At 51.6% G+C, this 27,052-nt stretch overlaps 1 protein-coding gene across 16 annotated transcripts in view; it reads left to right on the forward strand.

The window, feature by feature from the left end:
• The window catches only part of EHMT1 (euchromatic histone lysine methyltransferase 1), a 110,831-nt gene that overhangs the window by 72,083 nt on the left and 11,696 nt on the right, over positions 1–27,052 (forward strand). For 14 of the 16 annotated variants that reach the window (XM_017740305.1, XM_017740302.1, XM_017740295.1 and 11 more), the window contains 16 exons: positions 408–488; positions 2,498–2,618; positions 4,397–4,528; positions 7,003–7,148; positions 10,082–10,225; positions 11,946–12,172; positions 12,808–12,972; positions 14,030–14,112; positions 15,375–15,481; positions 17,348–17,470; positions 19,630–19,731; positions 20,428–20,532; positions 23,354–23,508; positions 24,229–24,396; positions 24,727–24,871; positions 25,737–25,814. In XM_017740305.1, the coding sequence (XP_017595794.1) occupies positions 408–488; positions 2,498–2,618; positions 4,397–4,528; positions 7,003–7,148; positions 10,082–10,225; positions 11,946–12,172; positions 12,808–12,972; positions 14,030–14,112; positions 15,375–15,481; positions 17,348–17,470; positions 19,630–19,731; positions 20,428–20,532; positions 23,354–23,508; positions 24,229–24,396; positions 24,727–24,871; positions 25,737–25,814 (2,082 nt within the window). The remainder of the gene's footprint in view (positions 1–407; positions 489–2,497; positions 2,619–4,396; positions 4,529–7,002; positions 7,149–10,081; positions 10,226–11,945; positions 12,173–12,807; positions 12,973–14,029; positions 14,113–15,374; positions 15,482–17,347; positions 17,471–19,629; positions 19,732–20,427; positions 20,533–23,353; positions 23,509–24,228; positions 24,397–24,726; positions 24,872–25,736; positions 25,815–27,052) is intronic. The other 2 variants (XM_017740310.1, XM_017740312.1) reach the window with 1 other exon arrangement.

The raw sequence follows: 27,052 nt of genomic DNA on the forward strand, positions 1-27,052 counted from the left end.
CTGGGGTTCACTGAACCAACAGGAGACATCTTCCCAATCTTGCTTGGGAAAGCACTAAAATAATTTAGTTAGGGTTTTTCCCAAAATTTTGATACGTTATACAGTCATGATGCTGGTTTGGGATTATCAAGGAAGTTGAAATTTGGTTGGGAAACTTTATTCTGGAGTAGAATTTTTTTTTTTTCTCCCTCTACCATCCCCATGGATTTTCCTTGACATGATTGGAATGTGCTGAGGTGCAGCCTTGGAGCTTCTGCCCTGTTTGTGCATGTGCAGGCTGAGGCTGGGGGCTGGGGGGATGCTCTGATGGGTGTGGGGCTCACCAGGACAGGGCAGGGGGGGATGCTCTGTTTTGGGACTCCCGACCTGATTGACTCCTTCTGTTCTCGGACAAATGGTGGCTGCAGATCGATGATGGCGAGTCTGAGGAAGAACAAGAGTCTGTAGAATCTGGGGAGGAGGAGGAGGATGGAGACGAGTCTGACTTGGTAAGCTGGGCTGCTAAATGTGTTTCGTGGCCTGTTGATAATAATTTTTCCCCTTTGCACCGCTGCCAGAAAGAGAGAGAGAGGGCAAAGGCAAAGCGCTGCAGTTTCAATCCTCCTTGACAAAACTCATTCTCTGAAACCACCCACACACGGAGTATTGTTTTCCACAAGGTGCTTAACCCTGATCCGTGGCACAATTAATTGCTTTCTGATGCTAACTAATGGGCTTTTGTTGTTTTCAACAAGGTGTTGACTGCTTTTAATCATTTGAATGTTAGCAGAGGTGTTGAAGGGTGCTTGAGTTCCTCCAATGCACAGTTGGCAGGTGCAAAGCTTCCTTACCAACCTGAAGGTCTGCTGGGGTGGGGTTGTTCCCAAACCCATTGGCCCAGCCTAAATTCGCTGATCCTGATGAGCAGCTCTTACCAGGGAGACAAACACCCCACAGACAGACAGACAGACAGACACACACTCTCCCTGGGACCTTGGTTGTACAGCACCAGGTCAAGCCTGTCAGCAGCTGCTGGGGATTTCTACTTTTTATTTTTAGATGGTTGGTGAAGAGAACCTGATGGGTTTTTTTAATTTAAATTGTTTGTTGATTATCTCTGTCCTCCACCCTCCCCTTTCCTTAAAAACTGTGCTCCTTTTCCACAGCCTCTCAAGTTTAAGGCACCCCAACTCTTCAGTCACCTTGAGAAAATTCTTGACTTCATTTTCTTGGTGTTTTGAGCTGAAGGTAGAATCATACACACAAAACACATCAAGTGAATCACTGAAGCTCTTTAGGGTCTTGCTCCCTGTGCTCTGACACTCCAGCAGCCTGGGAGGAGCAGGGGCTGTGCAGCCTGTCCCTTTTTTGGGTACCTGAGGCCAGTCTGTCGTGTGAGCCCGCACCAAGGGTTGGGCTGGGACTCGCATCCCAACTGCAGCTGAGATCTCCACATCCTGGACAGTGTTTGAGCTCTGCTGAGTCACTCAGCTCCCAGACAGGACTGGCTCACACACAAACCTCTCCCCCACGAGCAGAGTGATGCAGCTGGGGTAAAGCCACGTGCTGAGCCCACACTCAGGGATTTTGGGGCAGCACAGACACCCCAGAGAGCCAGGGCTCAGCTCCACGTGTTCCCTCACGGGGAGAGCAGGGCCCTGCACAGCTGCCTGTGGAGGTAGGGCCTGATCCAGCTGCTTGTAGTGGTACCAGGAGGTTTTTCCAAGCCTTTGCTGGCAGCTGGATAAGCATCAGGAGCCGACAGTTTCAGTCTGAACATGAATTTTATGATTGATGTGTTGAACCCTGGCAGGGTTGGGGTGCCTGATTCCCGTTCTGCTGTTGACTTTGAAACCCCGCCCCACACAACTGATTTTTTTTAAACCAAGCCCCAAAGTCTGTTGAGATTCATACATGTGGCTGAATACTTGCTGCATGATTGGTCTGTGCTGCCCTGTGCCTGGCTCAGGGAGGGGGCTGCTCTGCTGCTCTAGAGTTCAGTTCCCCCGGGTCCACCCTCACAGGCGGCTCTTCAAATGCAGAACGGTTGAGAAATATGAACATTTTAGTTTGAAAACCCCACTGCCAGAGTTCAAGAATCGTTGGGACAACACTCTGAGGCACAGGGTGGGGTGTTTGTGCAGGACCAGGAGTTGGACTTGGTGATCTTTGTGGGTCCCTTCCAGCTCAGGATATTCTGCGATTCTGTGATTCTACAATTTTTTTTTTGGGAGAAGCTGGGAGTGTGTGTGTGCGCCTGCCCACTTGCAGTGCTGCTCATGAGTGTGGTGTGAGGGCCTCCATGGAAGAGAAAATGCAGCCTGCCCTGCCGAACTGACAGGAAATACACCCACACGTGTGCCTGAGTTTCCTTTTCAGTGCTATAAAGGCCTCTTAGCACCCCTTGGTTTCAAACCCCTGGTCCTTCTCACACAACTCGAGCTGGGTGAGGGCTGTTCCACAGAGAGACCCTGGTGCCACCATGCCTGACGTGCACGTGGCCTCTCTGGTCCTTCAGAGCTCCGAGTCCAGTGTCAAGAAGAAGCTGCTGAAGAGGAAAGGGAAGACGGACAGTCCATGGCTGAAACCCACCCGCAAGAGGAGGCGGAGGAATAAAAAGAAACAAGGTGGTGTGCTAGGTAATTAATGGGGTTTTGTGCCTTAATTCCACCCCAATGAACCTTCCAGGTGCAGGGCTCACTCTTCCTTCCCGAGGTTGGGCTGTGAACTTGCCTCTCACTGGCAGGACCTGCTGGTGTCACTTCAACAGCAGAACACGTGGCTTTGTCCTTGGCATGCTGGAGGAATTTTACTTTATTCATGAAATCCCTTTATTTTAGAGTATCCAAAAAAAGGCCTCATGGGGCTTACAGAGAGGAGGAAGAGGAATTTTATATGGGTAGATAGTGACAGGACAAGGGGGAATGAATGGCTTCAGACTAAAAGGGGGAAATTGAGGTTAGAAATACAGGAGAAATTGTTCCCTTTGAGGGAGGTGAGGCCCTGGCACAGGGTGCCCAGAGAAGCTGTGGCTGCCCCTGGATCCCTGACAGTGTCCAAGGCCAGGCTGGACAGGGCTTGGAGCCACCTGGGATAGTGGAAAGTGTCCCTGCCCATGGCAGGGGGTTGGAATGAGATGATCTTTAAAGTTCCTTCCAACCCAAACCAGGCTGTGCTTCTGTGACTCATGTCCATGTGGACTCCTGTCCCATGAGCTCAGGGGAACATGTTTAGATGAAGAAGGAGATGAAAGAACCACCCTGGAATGGTGCTCCATTGCTTTTGTGTGGATGTTTGTGCAGCTGAATGGGATGTGCAAGCTTGGCTTTGCTTCTTCTGGAAGCACCACAGTGTCTGGGAGGAGCTGCCTCGGGCCCATCTCAAGTGTGGGTGTTGTTCAGGGGGTCACTCTTGTTTGTGCTGAGCCACCTGGCACCAAAGAAGGTTTCAGTGAGCTCTGTTGGAAGCTGAGAGGTGAGGAGAGCCAGGAATGCAGGCTGGATGTGATGATGCTTCTTTGGGAAAGATAACAGCATGGGAGAGATGAAGTGGATAGTGCAGCTGTGCCTCCAGCCTCATTGCTAAGGTTTCATACATCCACTGCCACTAAAGGGTTTATTTTTATCTTTCTGGGCTCACTAATTCCATGTAAAAAGGTCATTTTTGTGTCAGCAGCTTTTTGGGACTTTTGAGTGAATTGATCGTTCCAGCCCCTGCTCTGTGCCTGGGCTCTGTCAGACACCTGGCTTGCTCCTCTTCCTCCCAATGGCTGTAGGGACCCTTGGTCCCTGTCACTGCAGATACCTCATTCTGCATTTCACATGCAGGCTGGTTCTCTGCCCCCAGTAAAGCTGGGAGCTGGTCTTAGAGAGTGACCAAACCCTCTTGGCCAAGCTGGACTGGGAGAAACAAACCAGGAGAGAAAGCGAAGCCAAGGGAGTGTGAAGAGACTGAAAATTCCCTCTCAGGCTTTGAGGGGTCCCCCAGAATCTCTTCCCAGCAGCAGCTCTGTTCACATAGAGCCAGAACTTGGCTTTTATGCGTTTCCCCTCCCTTGAAGCTGGGTGTCACCTGTCTCATCCTCCTCCCGAGGTGGCTCTGCATGGCCGGCCTGTACCTGAGCCCTGCGCAGCAGGTGGATGCTCAAGCCCTGCTTCTGCCCTTCCCTGTGCCCTTGCAGAGGCAGAGCTCGGCTCATTTATTCCCTTTTCTTGTCGTTCCCTGCCTGGGGGCAGGTGGAAGCTCAGTGTGGCCAGACCAGTGCCCAGCCATGCCCCGTGTGCCCAGATGTGTTGGCACATTCCCTGTGCTCTGCACTCCTACAGGGAGCCCCCACAGCCCGGGCCTGAGGCACGGCCTCACGGCCTCGGGGTGGGTTTACCTGTGGGCTCTGTGTAAATCCCCTGTTCCCATCCAGGTGCTGAAGCCTATAAACCCTCGCTGGGCAGCAGGGAGGGCCCCGGCCAGGAGAACAGCATGGAGTACATGGAGGTGTCCCTGGATTCCCTGGATCTCCGGGTGAAGGGGATCCTCTCCTCGCCAGCAGGAGGTGAGTGCTGGGGCTGGGGTTGAGGCTGGGGTTGGGTCTAGTTTTGGGGTTGGGGCTGGGGTTGTGGTAAGGGCTGGTTTTGTGTCTGGGTTTGGGTTTGGGGTCGGGGTTGGGGCTGGGTTTGGGTCAGGGCTGGGTTTGGGGTCTGGCTTGAATTTGAGTTTGGGGCCTGGTTTGAGGTCAGGACTGTGTTTGGGGTCGGCTTTGGGTTTGGGGTCGGCTTTGGGGTCCCTTTGTTCGGCGGGGGGGGGCGCGCGGGGGGCCGGCACTCCCCCCGGGCCACAGAGCTCGCAGAGCAACGGGAGTGGGGTGGGATTGGGATAGGGATGGGGATGGGGATTAGGGATGGGGATTAGGGATGGGGATTAGGGATGGGGATTAGGGTGAGGATAGGGCTGGAGCTGGGATAGGGATGGTGGGGCTGGGATAGGGATTAGAGTGAGGATAGGGATGGAGTTGGGATAGGGATTGGGATGATGATAGGGATAGGGATGAGGACAGATATGGGCTGGGGCTACATTGGGGATGAGGATGAGGATAGGAATGTGGCTGGGATGGGGATGAGGACGATGGTGGGGATGGCATTGGCCGGGGTAATGATAGGGATAGGTCTGGAGTAGGGATGGGAATGGGGCTGAGGATGAAGAGGAGATGGGAATGGGGCTGGGCTTGGGTTGAGGATGAATGTAGGGTGGGGCTGGGATAGGGCAGGGATAGAAATGGGGATGGATTTGGGATGGGGATGAGGCTGGGGATGTGGATGAGGATAGGGATAGTGCTGGGATGGAATGAGGGTGCAGAAGGGATCCCAGTTCCAGTGGGGCACATTACCTTGGGAATGCACTCACCAAGGGTCCAAGGCACTGCCCCAGTCCCCCTGTCCCACTCAGCAGCTCCCCTCCACTCCCTGAAATGCCCCCCCAAAATCGCTGCTGCCTCAGGAATGTCTTGTTCAGCCCTGGGAAGAGCAGGGACTGGAGCTGGGCCCTTTGTGCTCAGCCCCAGCTGCTGCTCTCAGTGCTGCTCCAGCATCCCCTGGCTGGATCCGCCTGCTGCTCCCTCAAAGGTTGTGTGGCTCCTTTGATAGAGCCACATCAAAGAGAGGGTGGGAGCCTTCCCCGCCAAGGGAGGGTCAGGAGGGACGAGGGATGCTTTCACCAGAGCCTGTGGATGTCAAACAGATTAGGGAAGTGACAGCTCGGAAGGAGAGCAATGAGCTTTGTGATTTGTGCTCCCAGAGAAAACTCTTAAACCTTTAAGATCTTGACAGGATTTTACATGAAAACGGCAAGGACTTTTCCTGGGCTTGTGTGTCTTGAGATATCCCTTTGCTAGGCTTGGGCTTGCAACTCGTTGGCCAAATTCTGTGAATTTCTGTGATTCTGTGATTCCGTAAAGGAATTCCTGTTGGGATGAAAAGGGCTTGTGCTGGGCTGGTGGGGTCAGAGCCATGGGCAGGGTGCTCTGGGGGAAGGCTGCCATTGCCAGGGCAGCTGAAGAGGAATCTCCCCCAGGGATGAAGTTAAATCTGCAAAACCTCACAGCAAGATAACTCTCCATTCAAAAGCTTAAAAAACAGCAGCAAGCTTCCTTCTCAGTGTGAGTCAATCCCGTAGCAGCGGGTGGGGAAAGCTTGGGATGCTTCAGGGTGAACCAGCCCAAAACCCAAAGGCTTCTGTGTTGTAAACATTGCAAAGAGAGAGTTTGGGGCAGGACTGGAAGAGGAGGGTAGGGCTGGAATCAACCCCTTTGTCACTAGGCCAGTGTTTTGCAGCCTTGGGTAACCCAGTGGTTGATTTCAATCCAGAGGAACCGCAGGAATATTCCCACAGTGACCCCCCTCAAAAGCCCTCATCCACCTTTTCACAGGTTTGTAAATGTTCAACATCTGAGCAAAAGAGATGAGGAAAAGGCAAGAACATGGGAGCATCTTGCTGCTTCCTTTTCCCTGGTTTGTTCTCTTTCCAAAATAAATAATTCTTGGTTGGCTGAGACCAAACAGTCCCAGGAATTTTGTTTTCCCATCTGTGTAATCAGCCTTTGGAAACAGGAGTTTGTACTTTCCTGATCATCTCTATTTATCACTCCACACTGCCTATTCAAATTTCCACCTCCGGGTGGTTTCCTACAGATTTCCTGGTGCCGGAGCCCAGTGTTGTGGGGAGGAGAGAGAGGCTGATAAAAACCTGCACCTCACTGCTTTGCCTTCCTGAGGTTTTCTCAGACTAAACTGATCTTAACTTACCATTCTTGATTTCAGCACAGTCAGCTGAGTGTGGCTGGACTTGGAGAAGCACAGGAGGCTTTTGCAAACTCCAGCTGGTGTTCAAGGGTCTCTTTTACAGGGCTAAAGCCTTGAGAGCATTTCAGGACATGGAATGGGAAGAAGTCACAGGACATGGCTGGTGTGGATGGACAGAATCCTTTCTTTTGGAAGAGGATTTGAGTTGATTCCCTGGTTTCGTGTGCCCCAGGTCTCTCCAATGGCCCTGAAGCAATGGAAGTGGATGGTCTCCAGGAAGTGCCCCTGTGTAGCTGTCGAATGGAAACCCCCAAAAGCAGAGAGATCACCACGTTAGCCAACAACCAGTGCATGGCCACGGAGAGTGTGGATAACGAGGTAGGAGCCTGTCCTTTAGCTTCCCACAGCCTTTCCTGCCGAGGACAAGGCCATAAAGAGTGAAAAGCTGTGCCAGGAGCACGTGTGGGGTCACACAGGGGCTCTGGGCCTGCTAGACTGGGACCCTCTGGTGTGAGGAATGGCAGGGCCAGGGTCCCCCTCACTCAGCTGAGGGCTCCAGCACTCTGTGCCTGTCTCAGCGCCGGGGTGAGGCCACTGGGAAGGGAGTGGGTGCTGTGTCTGCGCTGGGAGAGGCTCTGGGTGGGTCTCTCTGGCTTGTCCTGGCCTGTGTGGCTGGATCTGGTTGGTGTAACATTCACACTTGAGGCCAAGTGAGCTAAAATACATGAACCTGCATCAGAGGGAGCAAATCCAGTCGAGGATTGGAGCTGGTTTGCCTTGACCACGAAGGAACTGCTGCAAACCTTTCTGTGGCCAGGTGTTGAGTTTCAGGAGCTTGGCATGGCCTCTGCTGCCCCAGCCTTCCTCTCTCCTCCTCTCGTTCTCTCCCAAAGCTTCCATGTCCTGGCAGCTCTGCAGCCCCAGGTCTGACTGCCTGACAGGGGTTGCACTCTATGCCTTTGGGTCGCTCACAGCTGGGCTGGTTTGGCTCTGCTGGTTCCAGAAGTGTGGAAGGAAGTGGCAGAAGTGACTCCATTCCAAAATGTGGGAAGTGAGAACTGCAGGGCAGGGATGCACTTGATGGATTCTCCTTTTACTGGGAGGCGCTGGGGTTTCTTTTCAGCTTCAGCCTCACTGCAGCTCTCTCACACTCACTGGTGGTGGCACAAGGAGTGAGAACATCCCTAGTTCTCCTCTAGGATCCCAGGAGAAGGGAGGATGGAGAGACAAAGGGATAATCAGGTTTGTAGACCAGCTCTATTAGTATGTTAGACCACTCTGTTAGTGTGTGCTGGAGAGAGGAATTTCCAAAGAATGGCAAAATTGATTCATCAAAGAGAAAATGTCCTGGGAGACATCTCTGTCCAGAGAGAGGGGGGACCCCAGGGTTTCTGAACAAACACAAGGTGTGGGAAAGCATTACTGCTCCTGGCTGCGGGGGGTTGACAGTTCTGTCCCTGGATAAATCACAGGGAGGAATAGCAAAGGCCATGCTTTATGTTAGATTCTTTTTAATAATGGGATAAGTGACTCAGAGATATTATAGGAATATTTTATGTGTGAACAGTGGCTTCTCCAGACTGTCATGTCCTTGGAGAGTGTTATAAATAGCTATGAGCACCCTGCTGCACTCTTTAATGGTTGGAAAACAGCAATTAATCATGTTGAACTTTTCTTAGAGTTTCTAACAAATAATAAAGTGTGGCATAGTAGTGCAGGGTCTTCCTCACATGGGTGGCGCAGCTTTCCACTTGTTAATGGCATTTCCTCAGCTCAGTAAAATCCCTCCTCAGGAAAAGATCCATGGTCCCCTCGTGCCACCCCTGCAGCCCCCGGGGTCGGGGTGGTGACAGGGATCAGTCTGGCCAAGGTGTCCCAGCCACAGGAAGGCTTTGCAGCTGGAATTCGGGAAAGCTGAGTTGGAGATGCTGGGGTGAATGGTGAGCCTAGGTTAATATCCATTCTGTTTTCCCACAGGGGTGTTGTTTCTGCAGGAGTGGAATTAAAAAAAATTAGAGAGAAAGTTTAATTTTGTTGAGAAAAAGCAGCAAATCCTTGGCTGGAGCAGAGGGACGGTCTGTGGCACTGAGCCCCTGACTGACCCTGTCATGAGGACAATAAACTCTGCACCTTCCCTGCAAGGGACATTTCCTTGGAGCAGCCTCTCACTTTCATATTCCTAGTTTATAAATCTCCTTTGCCAGGTATTTGGGGAAAGCAGGATTATTATCAAGGGGAGCTTGAAACAGGATGCAGAGAGCGCTGTGTCGTGCTGGCAGGTGACAGCTGGGCTGGGACAGTGTGGTGGCTGCAGGAGGTGCTCATCCCTCTGTGCAGCAGAGCAAGGAACACTGGCTGGGAACAGGGAACCCCAATGATGGAACCTGCTGCCAGTGGCAGGACAAGGTGGGGCACAAGAAGGCCTGGAGTGATAGGAGAAGGGGGATGGCTTTAAGCTGTAGGAGGGCAGGTGAAGATTGGATATTGGGAAGGAATTGTTCCCTGGGAGGGTGGGCAGGCCCTGGCACAGGGTGCCCAGAGCAGCTGGGGCTGCCCCTGGATCCCTGGCAGTGCCCAAGGCCAGGCTGGACACTGGGGCTTGGAGCAGCCTGGGACAGTGGAAGGTGTCCCTGCCCATGACAGGGGTGGCACTGGATGAGCTTTAAGGTCCCTCCAACCCAAACCATTCCATGATTCTGTGATTCTCTGATTTTTAAGCCCAGAGCTGTAGATTGGTGAAATCCTTTGGAAAACCTGCTCCAAACACGACTTCAGCTGAGCTCTCATGAAAGCCTGGCTCTTCATCCCTGTGGTCTGGGCAGAGGCCAGTGCTGGAACCAGCACAGACGATAACTTCTCTGGCAATGAGGAGCAATTATTTTTCCCTTTATCTTGCTGTGACTCCGACTTCTGAGCAGTAACAAGATTTAGTGCGTACGGTCTCGTTCTCTTGGTCACTGACACCCGCTCTTCCTGGCAAGAGGAGAGTGTGTGTTGTGTGAGTCAGGCCCCTGGGACTACCCCTTCTGCTGCTTGGCTGTTGCCTATTTCCAGTTATGATTTTGTTGTCGTTGTTGCAAGGAACAAATGACTCGGGGTGCACATGCATGTTAGTTAGTAAATGATGCATTCCTTCCTGAGAGCAGCTTTCACAGCTTCCTGCTGCACTGCTAATGCTCTCTGGCACACAGCTGAATTCCTGTGAAAAAGCCAGGCCTCCTCGAGGCAGCGTGCAAAATCTTCCTCCGCACAAGCACAGGGAGTGTTGTGGTCTCCAGTAATTTCATTTCCTTTAATTTCTCCTGTTCCAGCTGGGCCGATGCACAAACAGTGTGGTTAAGTATGAACTGATGCGCCCGTCTAACAAAGTCCAGCTTTTGGTGCTGTGTGAGGACCATAGAGGGAGGATGGTGAAACACCAGTGTTGCCCTGGCTGTGGATACTTTTGCACTGCAGTAAGTCCGTGCTCTCAATCTAGGGAAGGGGGTACCTGTTGCAGTAGCTGGAAGCTGAAGGTGGAGATGGTCCCTAAAGGGGTTTCCTGACTTCCTGGCATCAGCCCCACCTCGTTCCACAGCACATCAGGAGGTGTTTTCAATAGGAATGTGTGTGAGGGTAGCTGAAATCATCAGCTTTATCTTCCTGGAGACCCCCAAGGGGTGCTACCAAAGGGATTTCACATGCTGGAAGTGTTGCCTTTGGAATTTCTTTGGAACAAGGGTTTGTTGTTTTTCTTTCTGTGTACAGATCAATCACATCAAAAAATGTCTTAGCTTGGTTTGTAAATGAACCTGTGCCCCCACTTCTGTGTCCCCTCAGGATGGGGATCCTGAGTGGTGGCACTGGACCAAGGCAGTGTTGGAGATCTCAATTAGATCAGATATTAGGAAGATTAAATATTAGGAAGAAACTCTTCCCTGTGAGGGTGGTGAGGCCCTGGCACAGGGTGCCCAGAGAAGCTGCGGCTGCCCCTGGATCCCTGAAGTGTCCGAGGCCAGGTTGGAGCAACCTGGGATAGTGAAAGGTGTCCCTGCCCATGGCAGGGGGGTGGAACCAGATGAGATTTAAGGTCCCTTCCAACCTAAACCACTCTGTGATCTCCTGCTGCTTCTTCCACCTCTGCCACCGAGGCTTTTAAGGGACTTGGTGCAGTCCTTTAGTGGCCAGTGTCCTGCTTTCCCTGTGGATAAAGCTGAAGGGCACCAATCGAGGCCTCACGGAGTGATGATGAGGCTTAATTGTGTGATGCTGGTATTTTCGAGATGACTCAAGGAAAGATGCTGCAGTAGTCTCAAGCGTTATTGTAGTAAATGGAGCCATCCTGGGTTTTCCTGCTGCGTCAAAGATCATTTAGAAGATAAAACCCTCAAAACCCTTCAAGGCATTTTGCAAAGCTGAAATAGAGTTAATTAGATGGCTTGGGAGGACTGAATTCAGGAGAAGAGGGGGTTTGACTGGCCTTTCCTTGCACTCTCTCACATCTCTCAGTGCTGTGTCCTGGTGCACAGAGGTGAACCTGGAGTGTTTGTCTGTGCCACCCATCACCAGCCCAGAGCACAGCAGGGCTTCAGGCAGCACTGACACCACAGGGCAAGGAGTTCTGGGGTCCTGCACAGCAGTTGCAGGGACTTTGCTAGAAAGGGAAAATAATTAGAAGAGGAATTGCCCAGTTTGTTGCATGAGCAGACAGCTTGGTTGGGTTAATTAGGCTGGTCCAGGCAGAAGAGTCACATAATTTGGGTTACAGTGGTGTCAGTGACAGATTCTTGCAGATTCTTGAATGCTTTGTGTACAGCTGTGTTTTAGGTAGCTTTAATGCTGGCTCAGCACAGGTCTGAAGTTTTCTTTTCCGGTTTTGGGGGCGTCCTTACAGTGCACTGGCACTTCTAGAGACAGAAGCGAGAACTTCAAGCGTTAGAGGGAAGAGCTGGAAATTGGGACTCCTTTGTTCTGTTTCCCAAGCACAATTCAAAACCTTGCTTTGCAGTCCTTAACCAAGTGAGTTTTTCCCCCTTTACCTTGATTTTGTTCTCTTCTAAAGAAGTGGCAGTGCTTGCTTTACTGTACTGGACGCAGCGGGGCCGAGAGAGGTGGTGAGAGGAGTGGCATGGAGCGTGTGAAGGGGTGAGGCACGGCCCGAGCCGGGGCTGAATTCCTTCTCTGTGGTTTTTTAAGGGCACTTTCATGGAGTGTCAGCCTGAGAGCAGCATCTCCCACCGCTTCCACAAGAGCTGTGCCTCGCAGGTGAATGACACCAGCTACTGCCCACACTGCGGGGAGGAGGCCTCCAAGGCCAAGGAGGTGACAATAGCCAAGGCTGACACGACCTCCACGGTGTCCCTGAGCTACGAGCAGCAGAAACCGGCGGCTGTGGAGGGCAGGGCCGACACCACGACGGGGAGGTGAGCTCGGGAGCATGGGGGGATCTCAAACCTCCAGGCTCTGATTTGAATGTTTGGGCTCCTCCTGACGAGCCAAGTGCTGCCTGCGCCGGCTCAGCTGCAGGAATCCGCAGGGGTGTTTTGTGTCACTCGCTGCCCCAGAGCTGAGGCAGAGGCTCTGGAGGTGGGAGGGTTCAGGAGTTAAACCATTCCTTCCTCTTATTGCTAGGAGCGGAATAATAGTGGGATTAGTTGATGTTGCCAGGTTTGCTGAGTGGCAGAGATTCCCATCTGCAGCTCCTGACTTGCACCCGTGAGCACAAGTGCAAAGAGAGGAGGAAAGCACAAATCAAACCAGCCCTGTGTTGCACAGTGCTCTGACTTCCCATCCCTTCTGGCCTTGTTTAGGTGGCTTTAAGTCTTGTCCCATGTGCCTGGGTCTCCCGTAGCACAGAGCACATCAAGATGTAATCACAAGGCAGTGCAGTTCCTTTCTGGGGCAAGTTCTTACCGAAAAATATATTGGTTTGTGTTTTGATTTCAGTTACACTTATCTGTATTTAAAATGCATTTGCTTTCCTTTTTTGGCATAAGAGAGACACTGTTGTGTATTTTTAATGGTTGTGCTTTGGCTGTCTCTCATTTTTCCTCTTCAGTGGCACTGGGATGAGGTTGTCAGAGGAAGACAAGCCAGAAAGTTCGGCTGCCGAAGGGTTTGACATGGCTGGGTCTTCAGTTTTTCCAAAGCCTACTACTAGCTTGACCCAGGGACCAGTTAAAGAAACTCTGGAAAGTGCCCTGATTGCCCTGGACTCCGAAAAGTAAGAAAAAAAACCATTGGGTCACTCCAGTTCCCAGCAAAGTTGCTTAGCCTAGAGAAAATGAGATTTAGCTTCTCTGGATTTTGGTCCAGCTCAGAGCTTTTATTGTTCACTTTGCTCATTAGTCATCCCCAACAGATTTGGGAGAACTGTTACAGCTCTAAATGTCTTATTGATTACTCTGGAGGATTTAGTTTTTCACTGGCTCTTCAGCTGCAGCTGTAACTTCTGGGGGCTCCTGTTCACAGCAGTGAGACTCAGAATTTGTTGCTGAGCTGCACTGAACAGATCCAGTCCTCATTGGAACAGGGCTGGCTGGGGCTAGAGCTGGAAATTTTAAGACCTCGTTCTGGAGACTTGTTTTTCTGGAGCTGTATCAGAGAATCAGAGAAGGTTTAGGTTAGAACTGACCTTAAAGATCACCTTGTTCCACCCCCTGCTGTGGGCACAGACACCTTCCACTATCCCAGGTTGCTCCAAGCCCCAATGTCCAAGCTGGCCTTGGACACTTCCAGGGATCCAGGGGCACCCTGTGCCGGGGCCTTCCCACCCTCCCAGGGAAGGATTTCTTTCATATATTTAATCCTAAATTTCCCCTTTCAGTCTGAAGCCATTCCCTGTGTCCTATCTCTCCATCCCTTGTCCCCAGTCCCTCTCCAGCTCTCCTGGAGCCCCTTTAAGCCCTGCAAGGGGCTCTGAGCTCTCCCTGGAGCCTTCTCTTCTCTGGATAAACACCTCCAGCTGTCCCAGCCTGGTTTCAGAGCAGAGGGGCTCCAGCCTTGGGAGCAGCTCCGGGGCCTCCTCTGGATTCACTCCAGCAGCTCCACATCCTCGTGCTGGGGATCCCAGATTTGGAGGCAGCTCTGCAGGTGGGGTCTCACCTGAGTGGGACAGAGGGGTAGAACCCCCTCTCCCCTGCTGCTCACACTGAGGGATGAGCCCAGAACTCCCTAGGCCAGACTTTGTCACGCCCATGGGTGGCCGTGGGGGAGTGACATTCCTGGTTGTTTTCCCTGGGGATTAATTCCATTAATTCACCTTTTCCCCGCTCCTGCAGGCCCAAGAAGCTGCGGTTCCACCCGAAGCAGTTGTACTTCTCTGCCAGGCAAGGGGAGCTGCAGAAGGTCCTGCTGATGTTGGGTAGGTGCCTCCTCCCCACGCCAGGGCCCGTCTGGCAGCACTCCCAGCTCCTGCCAGGCAGTGCCAGCGGCCACTTCCCAGCATGGCATCACGTCACATTCCCACTGCCCCCGGGGAGTGGAGCTGGAGCAGAGACACTCCCGCAAGGGATGTGTCATTGCAAAGGGCTTCATCTCCCTGGGAAATGTGCTCTGTTCCCCACTCGTGTCTGCATTCGAGTGTGGGTTTATCCACACAAGCTGGTTGTGTCCCCAAAATGACCTCCATGGGGTTTTTCCCATCCCCTCTCCATGCAGTGGATCCATATTTGCATCCAGTAGAGAGGGAAAAGATGGGAGTCAGCTTAAGCCAAGACCCATCAGCAAGAGGGCAAAAAGGAAGAGCTCAGTCCATGGGGTTTGTTTTGGGGTACAGAGCTGCCTGTCACCAGATGCCTTTGAGCTGCTGAGCTTGTTTTTACCAAGCAATATTCCCCAGGAATCTCCCCCTCTGAAGGACACGATGTTTCCTCAGGATGCTTCCTTTCCTCTCCAGTACTTTGCTGTACATTTTTGGACGCTTTCTGTTCTTGCCCTTTATCAGTTCATTCTTTTTTTTTTTTTTTTTTTGTCTAGCAAGTGTTTGCTCCATTGTTCCTGTCTTCAATAGCACAGAAATGTTACTCATTGATATTTAACTACAGCCTCATCATACACAACGTGTTATCATGCCCAGACATCTTTGTCTGGCTGTCAGCATCATCTGTCAGTCTCTGCACAGCTGTGAGAATCTCTGGCCAGATCCTGAGCCTGCGTGGACAAATTCCATCCATGCTGCAGCTCTGTCTTTGCAGGGGTGCAACAAGGATCACTGACATTAATTGCAGTTAACAGTGGTGGGACAGAGGCCAGGTGGTGCCAACCCTTTGCTGTTCCTAATTTCTGGGTTGCTTTAAACCTAGCAGTGATTTTTTTTTCTTTTTATCCTCGTGCGCTGTTTGTTGTTTTTGAGAATCTGAGGGACGTGGATTTGGAGAGGTAGCAATACCTTAAAAAAGTATTGAATTCCATGGTGTTTCTAAGCCCTGGGTTTGAGGGCTGTTGCATATTGAATGTTCAGGAGACTGCCCTGGGAGCTTTCTGGTGAAATGTGCACTGAGACGTGAGCAGGGCTGAGGACGGGCTGGGAACCCATCCTTTAAAAGCCTGTGGCTGAGGCATGATTCTCCTGTTACACTTCAATCTCTGAATTGTGGTTGAAAGTGTCTCTGCTCTGTTTTGCAGTGGATGGAATTGACCCTAATTTTAAAATGGAGCATCAGAGTAAGAGAACCCCTCTCCATGCTGCCGCCGAGTCTGGCCACGTGGACATCTGCCATATGCTCATTCAGGTCTGTCTGCACTCCAGTCCTCTGTACGAGCCATTTGCTGTGGGCTTTGGTCTGTCCCACATGGAATCAGCAGTGGAAAATCCCTCCTGTAAAAAACCTCCTCAATGCCAGGGCTTTGCTGAGGGAGGAGTGGGGCAGAGTAACGGGAGGGCTTGGAGGACACAGCTGAAATCGTCCTTCTGGGCTGTTCTCCAGGCAAGGAGCAGGGGAAGACTGGATGCAGGGCACTGTGGGGCAGGTGGGGATCTGTGCCTCAGCACAGCCAGAGCTGGGCGCTGCCAGATGTGCCAGCACAGCCTGCTGCACTGCCAGGTGTGCTGCCAGGCTGCAGGGGATCTCCAGGCTCTTTGTTTTGACCTCCAAGCCAGGCTGCTCTTTGTGACGAGGGCAGTGAGGCTCTGGAGCCTGGCAGCTGCCAGGCCCTGCCTTCCCTTCTGTCAAAACCTGAGGAACTCCAGCAGGATTTTCCTCTGCAATGTGAATGTCTCACCTGTGGAAAGGAGTGAAGGGATGGTGTAAGTTTGGTTTCTTGTCTGGGATATGGATTCTGACTGAGGGAAGATGGTCAAAGCTGTAGAGATGTCGTTGAGCCTTCTCCGAAACGATGTGAAGAAGAAAAAGAAGGATTAAAAAAAGTTACAGTTTTTCTTCTTTGTACTGGTGTACCTGCTCTGGAGTGACTGGAAGTGTTTTGTTTACCCTGTGGGATTGGGAAACCTTAAAGGGCTGTTGAGAAGGCAGCAGTGACTGACCCTTGGAAATGATCCTGCTGGGAGGATGCATTTCAGCACCCGGAGCTGGAGGCTTTCAAGTGCTGTTTGAAGGCAGCAATGGCTGCTCTCACTGAGATTACTGCATGTGAAGACAGTGGAATGAGGAAAAGGAGCAAAACTTGTGAGATACTACAAACAATTTAATTATCAGTAGGGTTGGTTTGTTTCCAGAGTGCTTCATCTTGTCTCTCCCTGATGTCTGGCTTCTGCACCAGCCAGTGTTTGGCTGGGCATGGCCCCAGCCTGTTCCACGTGAAATGCCTCTCCTCTGCTTCAAATAGCTCTGGCTGTGCAAAAGAATCAAAACAAAGGAATTCAGTGGGAGGCACCTGAAAGCAACTCCTTGTGCCAGGTGAACCTGAGTCAGCTGCTGTGAACAGGTCTGAGCCTCACACACACACACACACACACACACACACCTGCCAAGAGCTGTGTGCCTGAGACCTTCTGGGTTTGAGTTTTGGGTGGTTCCTGAGCTCAGCCCAAGGGTTAAAGCAGGCAGGATAACCTGACAGAGCCACGGGTTGGAAAAGAGTGAGGTTTTGGTTGAAGGCACTCTGGGTTGAAGTGAACATCTCCTCAGAGACCTCTGTGGAAATGGTGCCATTGCCTTCCACAGGAATATTTAGCCAATCCCCAGGATGTTTTTTACAGCTCCTGCTTCTGTTGCAATCAGCAAGTTGTTCCTACTGCTTGTGACATTGAGAAGAGCTGGTTGTTTTAGTCTAAATGATAGACCAGGGAAAACAAAGCTGCTGCAAGAAGGAGGAGGCTGATTCTTCCAAATTGTTACACAAACAATATCTAGAAAGTAGGAGTACAAAATCTATTAATAACAGGAGTTATTTAATACCAGCTGTTGGCTTCCTTACAGTTCCTTCCTGGCTGGGGAAGGCAGGAGAGGGGGCAGGCAGCGTGTGCTGTTTCCAGAGCAGGTGGGGTTGCACTGCCTTCTTTCCTGGTTTTATTTCTCCCTTTTTATTCTTTTTTCCCCTGCTTAATATGTCTAAATTTCAGGAAAAAGTCTTGTTATTAAATCTCTACTCCCACATCCTTCCTGTGCTAATTGGCTTTGTCTTTGGCCTCCCAACAGGCTGGTGCTAACATTGACACCTGCTCCGAGGACCAGAGGACCCCACTGATGGAAGCAGCAGAAAACAACCACCTGGAAACTGTGAAATACCTGATCAAGGCTGGAGCACTTGTAGATCCCAAGGTAGTTTATTCCTTATATTTTTCTCCTGAGGAAGCCTCTGTCCAACATTTCTTCCTTGGAGTTTTGGGTGGAAGTGCCCAGGCTGAGGAGAAATGGGCTGGGTTGTTTTGGAGCAAAGGCTGGAGGTGTCATAATCTCATTTTCCTGCTGGCCATGAGCTGTTTGGGGCAAGTGTTGCCACTTTGTGGCACCAACTGTCAGGGGGATTTGATTTCATAAGTCTTAGTGTCACAAATCTGTTGCAGTGGAGTTGGATTTCAGAGTTCCCTTCTCTGTAGACTCTAATAATGAGACTTTTGGGGTGATGTTTTAAAGTGGGCTGGTAATTAGATGCTTGCCAAGCCAGGAAAAATGACAGAGGAAGCTTTCCTTTCCAAAGGACTGATGTGTGGATTCTTGCAGTCACGCAAGTGGCAAAGCTGAACCCCATCTTTAAACTCTACCCCTTAATTTAAACCAAAACAATAAAATGCAGCTGTCTCTTTGCCTTTAGCATGCTCTGGTTGCATTGCAATCTTGGAAAATATACAGATCATTTATTAGTCACATAAATCAAATGCTATTTGGAGCACAGGAACCCTCCCCATGTGAACTCCTTATTGTCACAACCTGCTGCTCTTGGCTGGGTTTGGGAAGGAACTGGCAGGATTGCACAGGGTACCAAGTGCTGCCCAATCCAAGCCTTAAATGGATCCTTGGGAGGCTGGTTCCGAGCTGGGAAGGGGGAAAGGACAAGACAGGCACGTGTGGGTTCATGCTGGCCACTGTCCCAAACGTCTTGGAGCAGCCCAGACATCTCACCTGATTTATTCCCATGGGAGAGAAGAGAGGGGAATTTGTGCTTCTGAAGGTAAAGGGAAGGAGATAAATTCTGAGCTTGCAAAACCAAACTAGAAGCCTGAGATCACACCTGAGGACTAGGCTGGTTTATTATGTTAATTAGTTTCTTGTGCCAGCTCAGGCCTCTGTTTGAAAGCAGCAGCGTTGGTTTGGAAGCAGCTCCAGCTGTTTCCATGGGAAATCCAGCCCTTACCTGGGGCAGGTGTGTGTGGAGCCCTGGGGCTGCAGGGGAGGGAGCTGGGTGGGGGCTTCCCAGCCCCCAGGGGGAAGCTGTTGGTCCTGTTACCAGGATGGAAAAGCCCCACTCAAAACCTGAAGAGATTTTACAATAAAATCTGCCTGCTCTCCCAGGGCTGAGGGGCTGTGCTTGGGCCTTGCCAATCCAAGGGGAAAGCTGTGGAATTCTTCAGATGGAGCAGGCACTTACACGGGTGGAGAAACTCCTTCTGTGTCCCAAGGAGCCCCCATGCTGCAATCCCTGACCTGAGATGTCCCCTCCTTTCTCAGAGAGTTGTTCCCTCACCCTGCATCACATCAGCTCCATCCCAAAGCTCTCACCTCCAGTGGTGCTTCCAGGGATTTAGCTGGAAGGAGTCATTTGGTTTTCAGTCTTTTGTTTCATCCTCCTGATTTCCTGCTCTCCCAGCCTTACTCTGTGCTAAGCTCTTGGGATGTAAATGCCTGATAAAATCAGGCTGCAGCCAGAGAGATCTTTGGTGTGAGGGTGGGAGCATCTCCATCATGACTCACAGCCTGTCCATCTCCTCCAGACCTTGTATTCCCAGCTCCCAAAGGCGTTTTTCCTTTCAAACCTCGAGGCTGTTTTTATCTCCTGTCTGGGCAGATGGCTGTGGGCAGGCTGGGGACAGACACCACACCCCTGTGCCCTGCTGCCAGGTGCTGGGATAAGACCTTGGGCTAACAAAACCCAGCAAAAAACCTGGAGAAATGGAGCATTTCAAGTTGAGACAAGGCGACTTTTCTGATGTAAAGTGCAAACTTTGCCCGCGTGAGGAATTTCTGCTTCCCTTTGGCTCTCCAGTACATGGAGAGGAGTGGGGAAGGGGGCATCACTGCCAAGGTTTGGGGCTGGTACCTTTGCCAGGCTTTGCAAAGCCCTTTGCACTCTCAGCCTCCTTCTCTGCGCGGGTGGCACCTCTTTGGTGTGAAGCTCCTGAGCTCTGCTCAGTGCTGGCCCTGGCTCCTGCTCTCTGCCCTCCTGCCAGTGGGCTGGGGGCTTTTGGAGTTCTCTGCTCCATCTGGGAACTTCTCTGCTGTTCCTGAGCGTCCCTGAGGGTTTGTTCTGTGCTTTCGTGCAGGATGCCGAGGGCTCCACGTGTCTGCACTTGGCAGCCAAGAAGGGGCACTATGACGTGGTTCAGTACCTGCTCTCCAATGGGAAGATGGATGTCAACTGCCAGGTGAGGCCTTCCCTCGGCCAGGAGCTGCTTTTCCCAGGCCAGGGACTCCCTCAGCACTGTGCTGACTGCCCAGGGCTCACTTAAGTACAGTCCTGCTGCTGGGGGACACCTCCACATCATTCCAGGGTGACAATCCTGTGGGCCTCCCGTCTGCTGGGGACTGCGATGCCCTCACTGCCCTCAGGGAAACTTCCCTTGGTTTGCAGTTTCTCCTTGGCCCTGACTTTGCTGTGGAGCAAAGTTGCTCCAGGGTGTCCTTGTGCTTTTCCTGGTGGGGGGATCATGGACAATGGTGTGGGATGGGTCAAGCCTGGCACTTGTCATTGTGGGGTTTGTCCATTGCTGTGGGGTTTGTCCATTGCTGTGGGGTGACACAGAGCTGCACCTGAGGCAGGTCCTCCAGGCTTCTCAGGGAGTTTCTCCAAGATCTTTTACACAACCTGGGTGCTCATTGTGCTTTTTGGACAGTACTTGGACAACCTGGAGATGCAATGCCAGCCTGCTGAGCCGGAATAAACTCCAGCTGGCTCAGGTGTGCTGCTCCAGTGACGCTGGGTTCTGCAGGACCTGAGGGACCTGCAGCAGTGCAGACTGAAGGGGAATGATGAGAGGGACCAGGGGGAGGGCAGGGGTGTGTGGGGAGCCCGCAGGAGGCTGTGTCTGTCCTGTGTGTCACCCTTTGCTGTCCCTGCCCAGGATGACGGGGGCTGGACGCCGATGATCTGGGCCACGGAGTACAAGCACATTGAGCTGGTGAAGCTGCTGCTGGCCAAGGGCTCGGACATCAACATCCGTGACAACGTAAGGCTCCTCTGGAATCTCCTTCAGGAATTACAAACAATCTCTGTTTAAACCCCAGCCACGCTCGAGGTGACAGATTTTGGGCTCAGTCCCTTGCCACAATGTGAGTGAGAGAGTTTTCCTGTATTCTGGGAAGAAGTTTGGCGGCTGCTGGGCTGTCGTTTCCCTGCAGCTGCTCTGTCACAGCCTGTAAGGATGCTGTTTGGAATTCTCAGCTCTGAGCCTCGCCGATTCCCATCCCTCTGGGTCCATTGTGCTGCCGCTGGACACTGCACCAGGCAGATCCCCTCGAGTCCAGACCTACCAGCTCCATGTTTGTCCCAGGCCAGTGACTCTGGGTGTGGGTTAGGGGCACTCTGTGTGCCTTTTGAGGGGAATGAGCTCGTATTTGTGTTTCCGGATGGGCTGGGCACTCTGCCAGCAGCTCTCAAAGCCTGGCTTTTCCTGGGCGTCACCAGCACAAAGCTCTGATGTGTCCAGAGCATGGCCAGGCTGGAGCTGGCTCCTGGCCTGCTCTTCACCTCCATAAATCCTGCTGCAGTGGGATGCACCCAGTGCTTGAGTCCCTGGGAGCTCTGTGGGACCCACAGCACTGCCTGAGGGGCTGTGCCTGCTGCTTTCCCAGGGATTTACAAGGAAATGGAGAAGATACAAAGGAGATACTGTCTGCTTTTCTCCCAGCTTCTTCAGGAGTGTCATTGTAGCAGCACAGCTCCTCTTTTTCCTTATACTATGTTTCTCATTTTTTCTTTGGAGTCTCTACGGATATTGAAGTGTGGTGTCACCCCATTCCTGGAAGTGTCCAAGGCCAGGTTGTGGACAGGGCTTGGAGCAGCCTGGGATAGTGGAAGGTGTCCCTGCCCATGGCAGGGGGTGGGACTGGATGAGCTTTGAGGTCTCTTCCAACCCAAACCAAAGCAAACCCTTCTGTGTCTCTGTGATTGTGTGGTTTTACCCCAGCCAGTCACTGAGCCCCTCACAGTCCCAGTGGGGAGAGAATCAGAAGGGTAAAAGGTAGAAAAAGACTTCTGGGTTGAGATACAGACAGTTTAATAAGGAAAGCCAAAGCCACACACACAGGCAAAGCAAAACAGGGAATTCATTCCCCTCTTCCCATGGTTGGACAGGTGTTCAGCACTACCAGGAGAGCAGGGCCCCATCCCACAGAGCGGTGACCTGGGAAGACAAAAACCATCACTCCCAATATCCCCCTTCCTTCTTCCCCCACTTTATATCCCGAGCTGATGTCAGATGGTCTGGAATATCCCTTTGGTCAGGGTCACCTGTCCTGCTGTGTCCTCCCAGCTTTCCATGTCCCCCAGTCTCCTCCCCAGTGTGGAGGAGGGCTCTGTGTCAGCCCTGCTCAGCAACTGCAAAACCATCTCTGTGTCACCACCCCTGTGTTCAGCACAGCCCCACACCAGCCACTGGGAAGAAACCACAGCTAAAACCAGCACACTTAGGTAGTTCCCAGTTCCCAGGCAGGTCTGGATCCAATGCTGTTCCTAAAAACAAGGTGAGAGGGGGCTTCTTGGGCTGTTCCATCTGATTGCTGACTCGGAACGAAACGGACTCGTTTGATCTGTCACAGCTTCAACATCACACGTTAATGATGAACATCAAATCAACTCAGTCAACAATTTACTTGAAAGAAAACTGTGCTCTTAACAGCTGTGCATGTCACACATCCATCCTGGACCTGCAGCTGGGGTGTCCTGATGGATGTGGTTTAAGGACATTTAAGGACAAATGTCACTCGTGCTGGGAAACATCCCACTCTGGGAGAAATGCTTTTGATTGTGATGCTGCCTTTTAGGCAGGAGCAATGCAAGGCAGAGCCCCAGACCAGGTGTCTGTGGCCTGTCTGGGCTGCAGCATGTGGATGCAACCCACAGGATGGATGTTTTCTGTACACTGGTATGGGATTTTTCTAGATGATACCATAAAGGGAGGCAGGAGCTGGGTAGAAAAGTGTCTCCCCCTCCTTGGTGGGTGGCAGTAGCTCCCCATTTAAGGCAGGACCTTAAGTTATGTGGTAACCCCGCAAACACTCCAGCAGCAGCTTTGTTTTTGCTTTAAAAAGAAGAAAAAAGCAGAATAGCTGTGTGATCATTACTATCATTTCACTGTTGTCATCGACGTCTTCAGAGCCTGTTGTGGGGAAGGGATCGACGTGTGCTGCAAATTGCAGTGTAACAGAAAACAGCATCATCACTTAAAATATCCCCATCAGAAAGATGAGTGTTCAGCTATTTCCAGTGCTGCTGGTGAGAGATGAGTACACACAGTATTTAAGAGATGCCTGGAGTCAGATTGATTGCTTACCCCGTGGCTCCTGATTCTCTTTCTGGCACCTTCACATACCCTATGTGCTCTTTTTCTCCTTAATTTCGTGCTGTGCTCTTTTTCTCCTTAATTTTGCAGCCCTGGGAGGCACAGTAGCTTTCCTGGCTGTTGGGGCTGGGGAAACTCAGCTTCCAGCCTTTTCCAGCATGTTTGTTCATGTCTGTCACCTCTTTCCTGGATTGATCCAGATTGGTTTGCGGCTTAGAGACAGACGAGCTGTCTGTGTGTGTGTAGAGAAGGTGATGGATTGCCTTGTGTGCAGCCTCCCTGTGCTTGGTATGCAGAGGTGGATGGAGTGGGAACTCCCTCCTTTGCTGCTCCAAGGTTTCCCTGTCCACCCTGGCACTCCCAGCCAGAGGGAGCAGCGTGGGGATGGCAGCCACACATTGAACGCTGCAGGTGCGGAGCTGAGGAAGGTGAGGTCCCGAAGCCAGGGGGTTTTAAACAATCTCTGCTCTGTTCTCTTTCCTTCCAGGAGGAGAACATTTGTTTGCACTGGGCTGCTTTTTCTGGCTGTGTTGACATCGCTGAGATCCTGCTGGCAGCAAAGTGTGACCTGCACGCCGTGAACATCCACGGCGACTCGCCCCTGCACATCGCGGCCCGAGAGAACCGCTACGAGTGTGTGGTGTAAGTGCACTGCTCACCCCTCTCCCTGCCTCTCTGGCTGCTGCCTGCCAGGCTCAGGAGAGCCTCTGGAATGCCTTTGGCCTTCACACACAGCCCAGGATTGGGATGGAGGGCTTGTTTTGCTCCCGGGGTGGTGGGCGCGAGGTACCAGCTGCTGCCAGAGCTGCTCAGCAGACGTGGCGTGTTCTGGAGTCTGAGGGGCTGTGCTCAGCCTGGGCTTCCCAGCAGGAAGGTGTCAGGCTTCCTTGATTAAAGCTTTTTTTTCCCCACAACTAGCATGGTAACAGGGCTTTTCCTTTGCTTCATCCCTGCTCTGAATAAAACCATCATGCTCTCACCAAAAGCTGGTGAGTGTAAACAAGGGCCAAGTCCAACACCAGTTTCCTGTGGGACTCTTCCATTTCCAGCCTACTCTTCCCACCCCATATCTTTCCCTGCCAGAGAGAGTTTCAAGCCTGTCTGAAGTTAGGCTGGTACCAGCAAGGTACCTGAAGCAAGGCAAGGTTTGCCCAGAGCTCTCATGGGTGCCCAGAGCTCCAGTCTGTGGCTTCTGTCAGAAGAATTCACTGAACCATGCTTAATAAAGAAAATTCAGGTGATTATTCACTACTACAGATTCTTCCTCGTCCCTTAAGGGCTGGCTGGAGGATGTGATGCAGCTTGGTTTCCCCTTGCCTGGTTTCTCCTGGGGAATCCTTATCCTTCCTTGCTGTTTTGCAGTCTCTTTCTTTCCCGTGGCTCGGATGTCACTTTAAAGAACAAGGAGGGTGAGACCCCGCTGCAGTGCTCCAGCCTTAACTCTCAGGTCTGGGTGGCCCTACAGATGAACAAGACTCTCAAAGAATCATCTTCTGAGAAGCCTGCCCAGATAGAGAAGGTGGTGAGCAGGTGAGAATAGGGCTGGCTTTGCTTGTGGGTCATGAAATTGAGCCCTTGCACAGGGAAGGCTGGGGGCCTGGTTTAAGAAAGAATTGGTGTGAAGGTCAGTGTGAGCTTAGCCAGAACTAAGCCCATGCTGATTCAGTCCATGGTTTGCAAATTCGTCCTCCAAATGGAAATATTCACAAGCACAAAGAACCATCTATGAGGCAGGGTGGGAAAACATGAGCTCTGTTCTAGTCTGAATGGCTTTGAGTGCTCAGTGCTCAAGGATGGTGTATGAATGGCCCCTTCTTTGGGGGGACTTTCCTTCTGTGACAGTTCTTTCTCCACTGACAGAGACATTGCCCGGGGCTACGAGCGGATCCCCATTCCCTGTGTCAATTCCGTGGACAGTGAGCCCTGTCCCAGCAACTACAAATACGTGTCACAGAACTGTGTCACCTCCCCGATGGACATTGACAGGAACATCACTCATTTACAGGTGAGGGATCCTGGTTTGCTCCTGTTCTGGGCTGTGCAGTGCTCCTCAGAACAGATTTGGCATTCCAGTTGGGAATGCTGAGTCCTAATATTGCTGTCAAATTCCAGCTAAGGTTGAGTTCCTCACCTCCAGCTCTTATGTAGGAGATGGGATTTTGATTTTCTTCAGTTTTGAGGCTTAAGCTGAGCTCTGTGTTCAGCTGTAGCACCGGCCATCTGGTGCTGGCTGCTGTGGCTCCCATTTATCCTTATCCTCTGTTCTGAGGCTGGAGAGTCAGGGATTTGTTGGGAGACCTTTCCCATGGACTGCAGCACCCAGGCCGAGGTCTTGGCTGTGATGCTGCAGTCCTGGAAGGGCTGGGTGGGGAAAGTTTAGGGTTAGGGTGAGGGTGAGCCCTGCTGGGCACAGCTCTGAGGTGGCTGAAGTGACCTTCCTGTGGCCAGTCCCTGTTGTGCAGCAGCTGGTGGTGGGGCTGTGCTGGCTGGGGGATGCCGGGGAAGCAGCCAGCTGGAGTGGGAAGTGGGAAGCAGCAGGGGAGGACTGAGCACAGTTGCATCATCTCCCAGCTCTGGTCCCTCCTTGGAGCTTTCCTTGTCCCCAAGTGTGGAGAGCAGCTCACAGGGCATGGGGGAGGGTTAATAACAGGGACATCCTCCCGTGAGCAGTGAGGCTGGCTCAGAATGAGATCCCTCCTTGCAGGGCAGAGTCCTTTGGTGCTCAGTGCACACAGAAATAAAGAATGGAGTTAAACTGCCACTGAATGGTGGAGCTGCTGATCCTTCTGGCCGAGGAGCTGCACCAAGAGGAGGAGATGTGATTTCAGTAGTGTGAGTGGTGTGGAATTGACCCTTTGCTTCTCTTGCAGTATTGTGTCTGCATAGATGACTGCTCCTCCAGTAACTGCATGTGTGGCCAGCTCAGCATGCGCTGCTGGTACGACAAGGTGAGGACACACAGCCCCCTCCTGGCTCACACCAGGGCTTGAGAGCTCAACTTTGCCTAATTCAGTTCCTTTCACTCAAAACCAACTCAAAACCAGGTCGGACAGGGCTTGGAGCAACCCTGGTCTAGTGGGAGATGTCCCTGCCCATGGAAGGGGTTGGAATGAGCTGAGCTTTAAAGTCCCTTCCAACCCAAACCATTCTCTGCTTCTGTAATTCCAGCTCCTTTCTTCTTGACTTAAAATGCCTGAAGTTGTAGTCTCAGCTCTGAGACATGTGTGATAATCCAAACTGCGTGCTTAGGGCAGCTTTTCTTGTGTTACTTATTTGTGTTCCTCTCGTGCCAACTGAGCCATTAGTTACACCCACGTGATAGGGAGCATTTAATAACCCATGCGTGAAGTCAGCTTCCATTTCAGAGCAACGTGGAAAGTGCTGTAAGATGTAAACAAAGGGAAGGGAGGAGAGAGAGAATTTGTTTTTTTAGCTGCTTTTTATTTATTGTGATTCTTGTGGTTGAAGGCAAAGTAAAGATGTTTTCACTGCCACACTGCCAGAAGTCAGGTTTGTTTCGGGTAAATGCTTCAACCCTCCAGGGAGGTTTGGAGATTCTTCTTTGGGCAGGTGCTGCAAAGATCAGAAGTTCTGTGAATCTCTGCACGTTTCTCCCACGAGGAATGTTGGCATCTTTCTTGGCTTTGTAGCCATTTTATTTACACATTAATAGGTAATTACACCTCTCAAGCCTTAAAAGCCAAATTTGTTAAATAGGATAAATTGCATCCATCACTTCCTTAATCCTGTATGTTGGTAAATAATTGAACTGAATTTTTTGGGACTGTTATTTGGGAAGGTAATGTGGTTCACAGAACTTGGGTGTACTGGCCTTGGGCTCTGGAAGTTCAGGCCTTATTCCAGAGGCAGACTAAGCATCCACTTCTCCCCTCCAGCACAGCAAATGACAATAATGATGATGATGCACACCAGTTTTCTGCACAGCACCGGGAGGTATTTTTTAGTGCTGTGTAGGGTGATGCCAGGCAGCAAAAATCTAAATTCTCTGGCTGTTTGTCAGCTGTGGGTGACAGTGCTGCTGTCAGGGTAGAGCAAAATCACTGCAGAACCTGAGCTCTGACGCTGGGTTTGGGGAGGTCAGGGCACGACTCTGCCTTGGGGTTCTCTGGCCTGATTTTACTCTGGGGGGAATTTCTCCCTGTGGTTTTGGGGATCCCAGTAGCAG

Source organism: Corvus brachyrhynchos, unplaced genomic scaffold (assembly GCF_000691975.1).
Source record: "Corvus brachyrhynchos isolate BGI_N302 unplaced genomic scaffold, ASM69197v1 scaffold305, whole genome shotgun sequence".
Lineage (NCBI taxonomy): Eukaryota > Metazoa > Chordata > Aves > Passeriformes > Corvidae > Corvus > Corvus brachyrhynchos.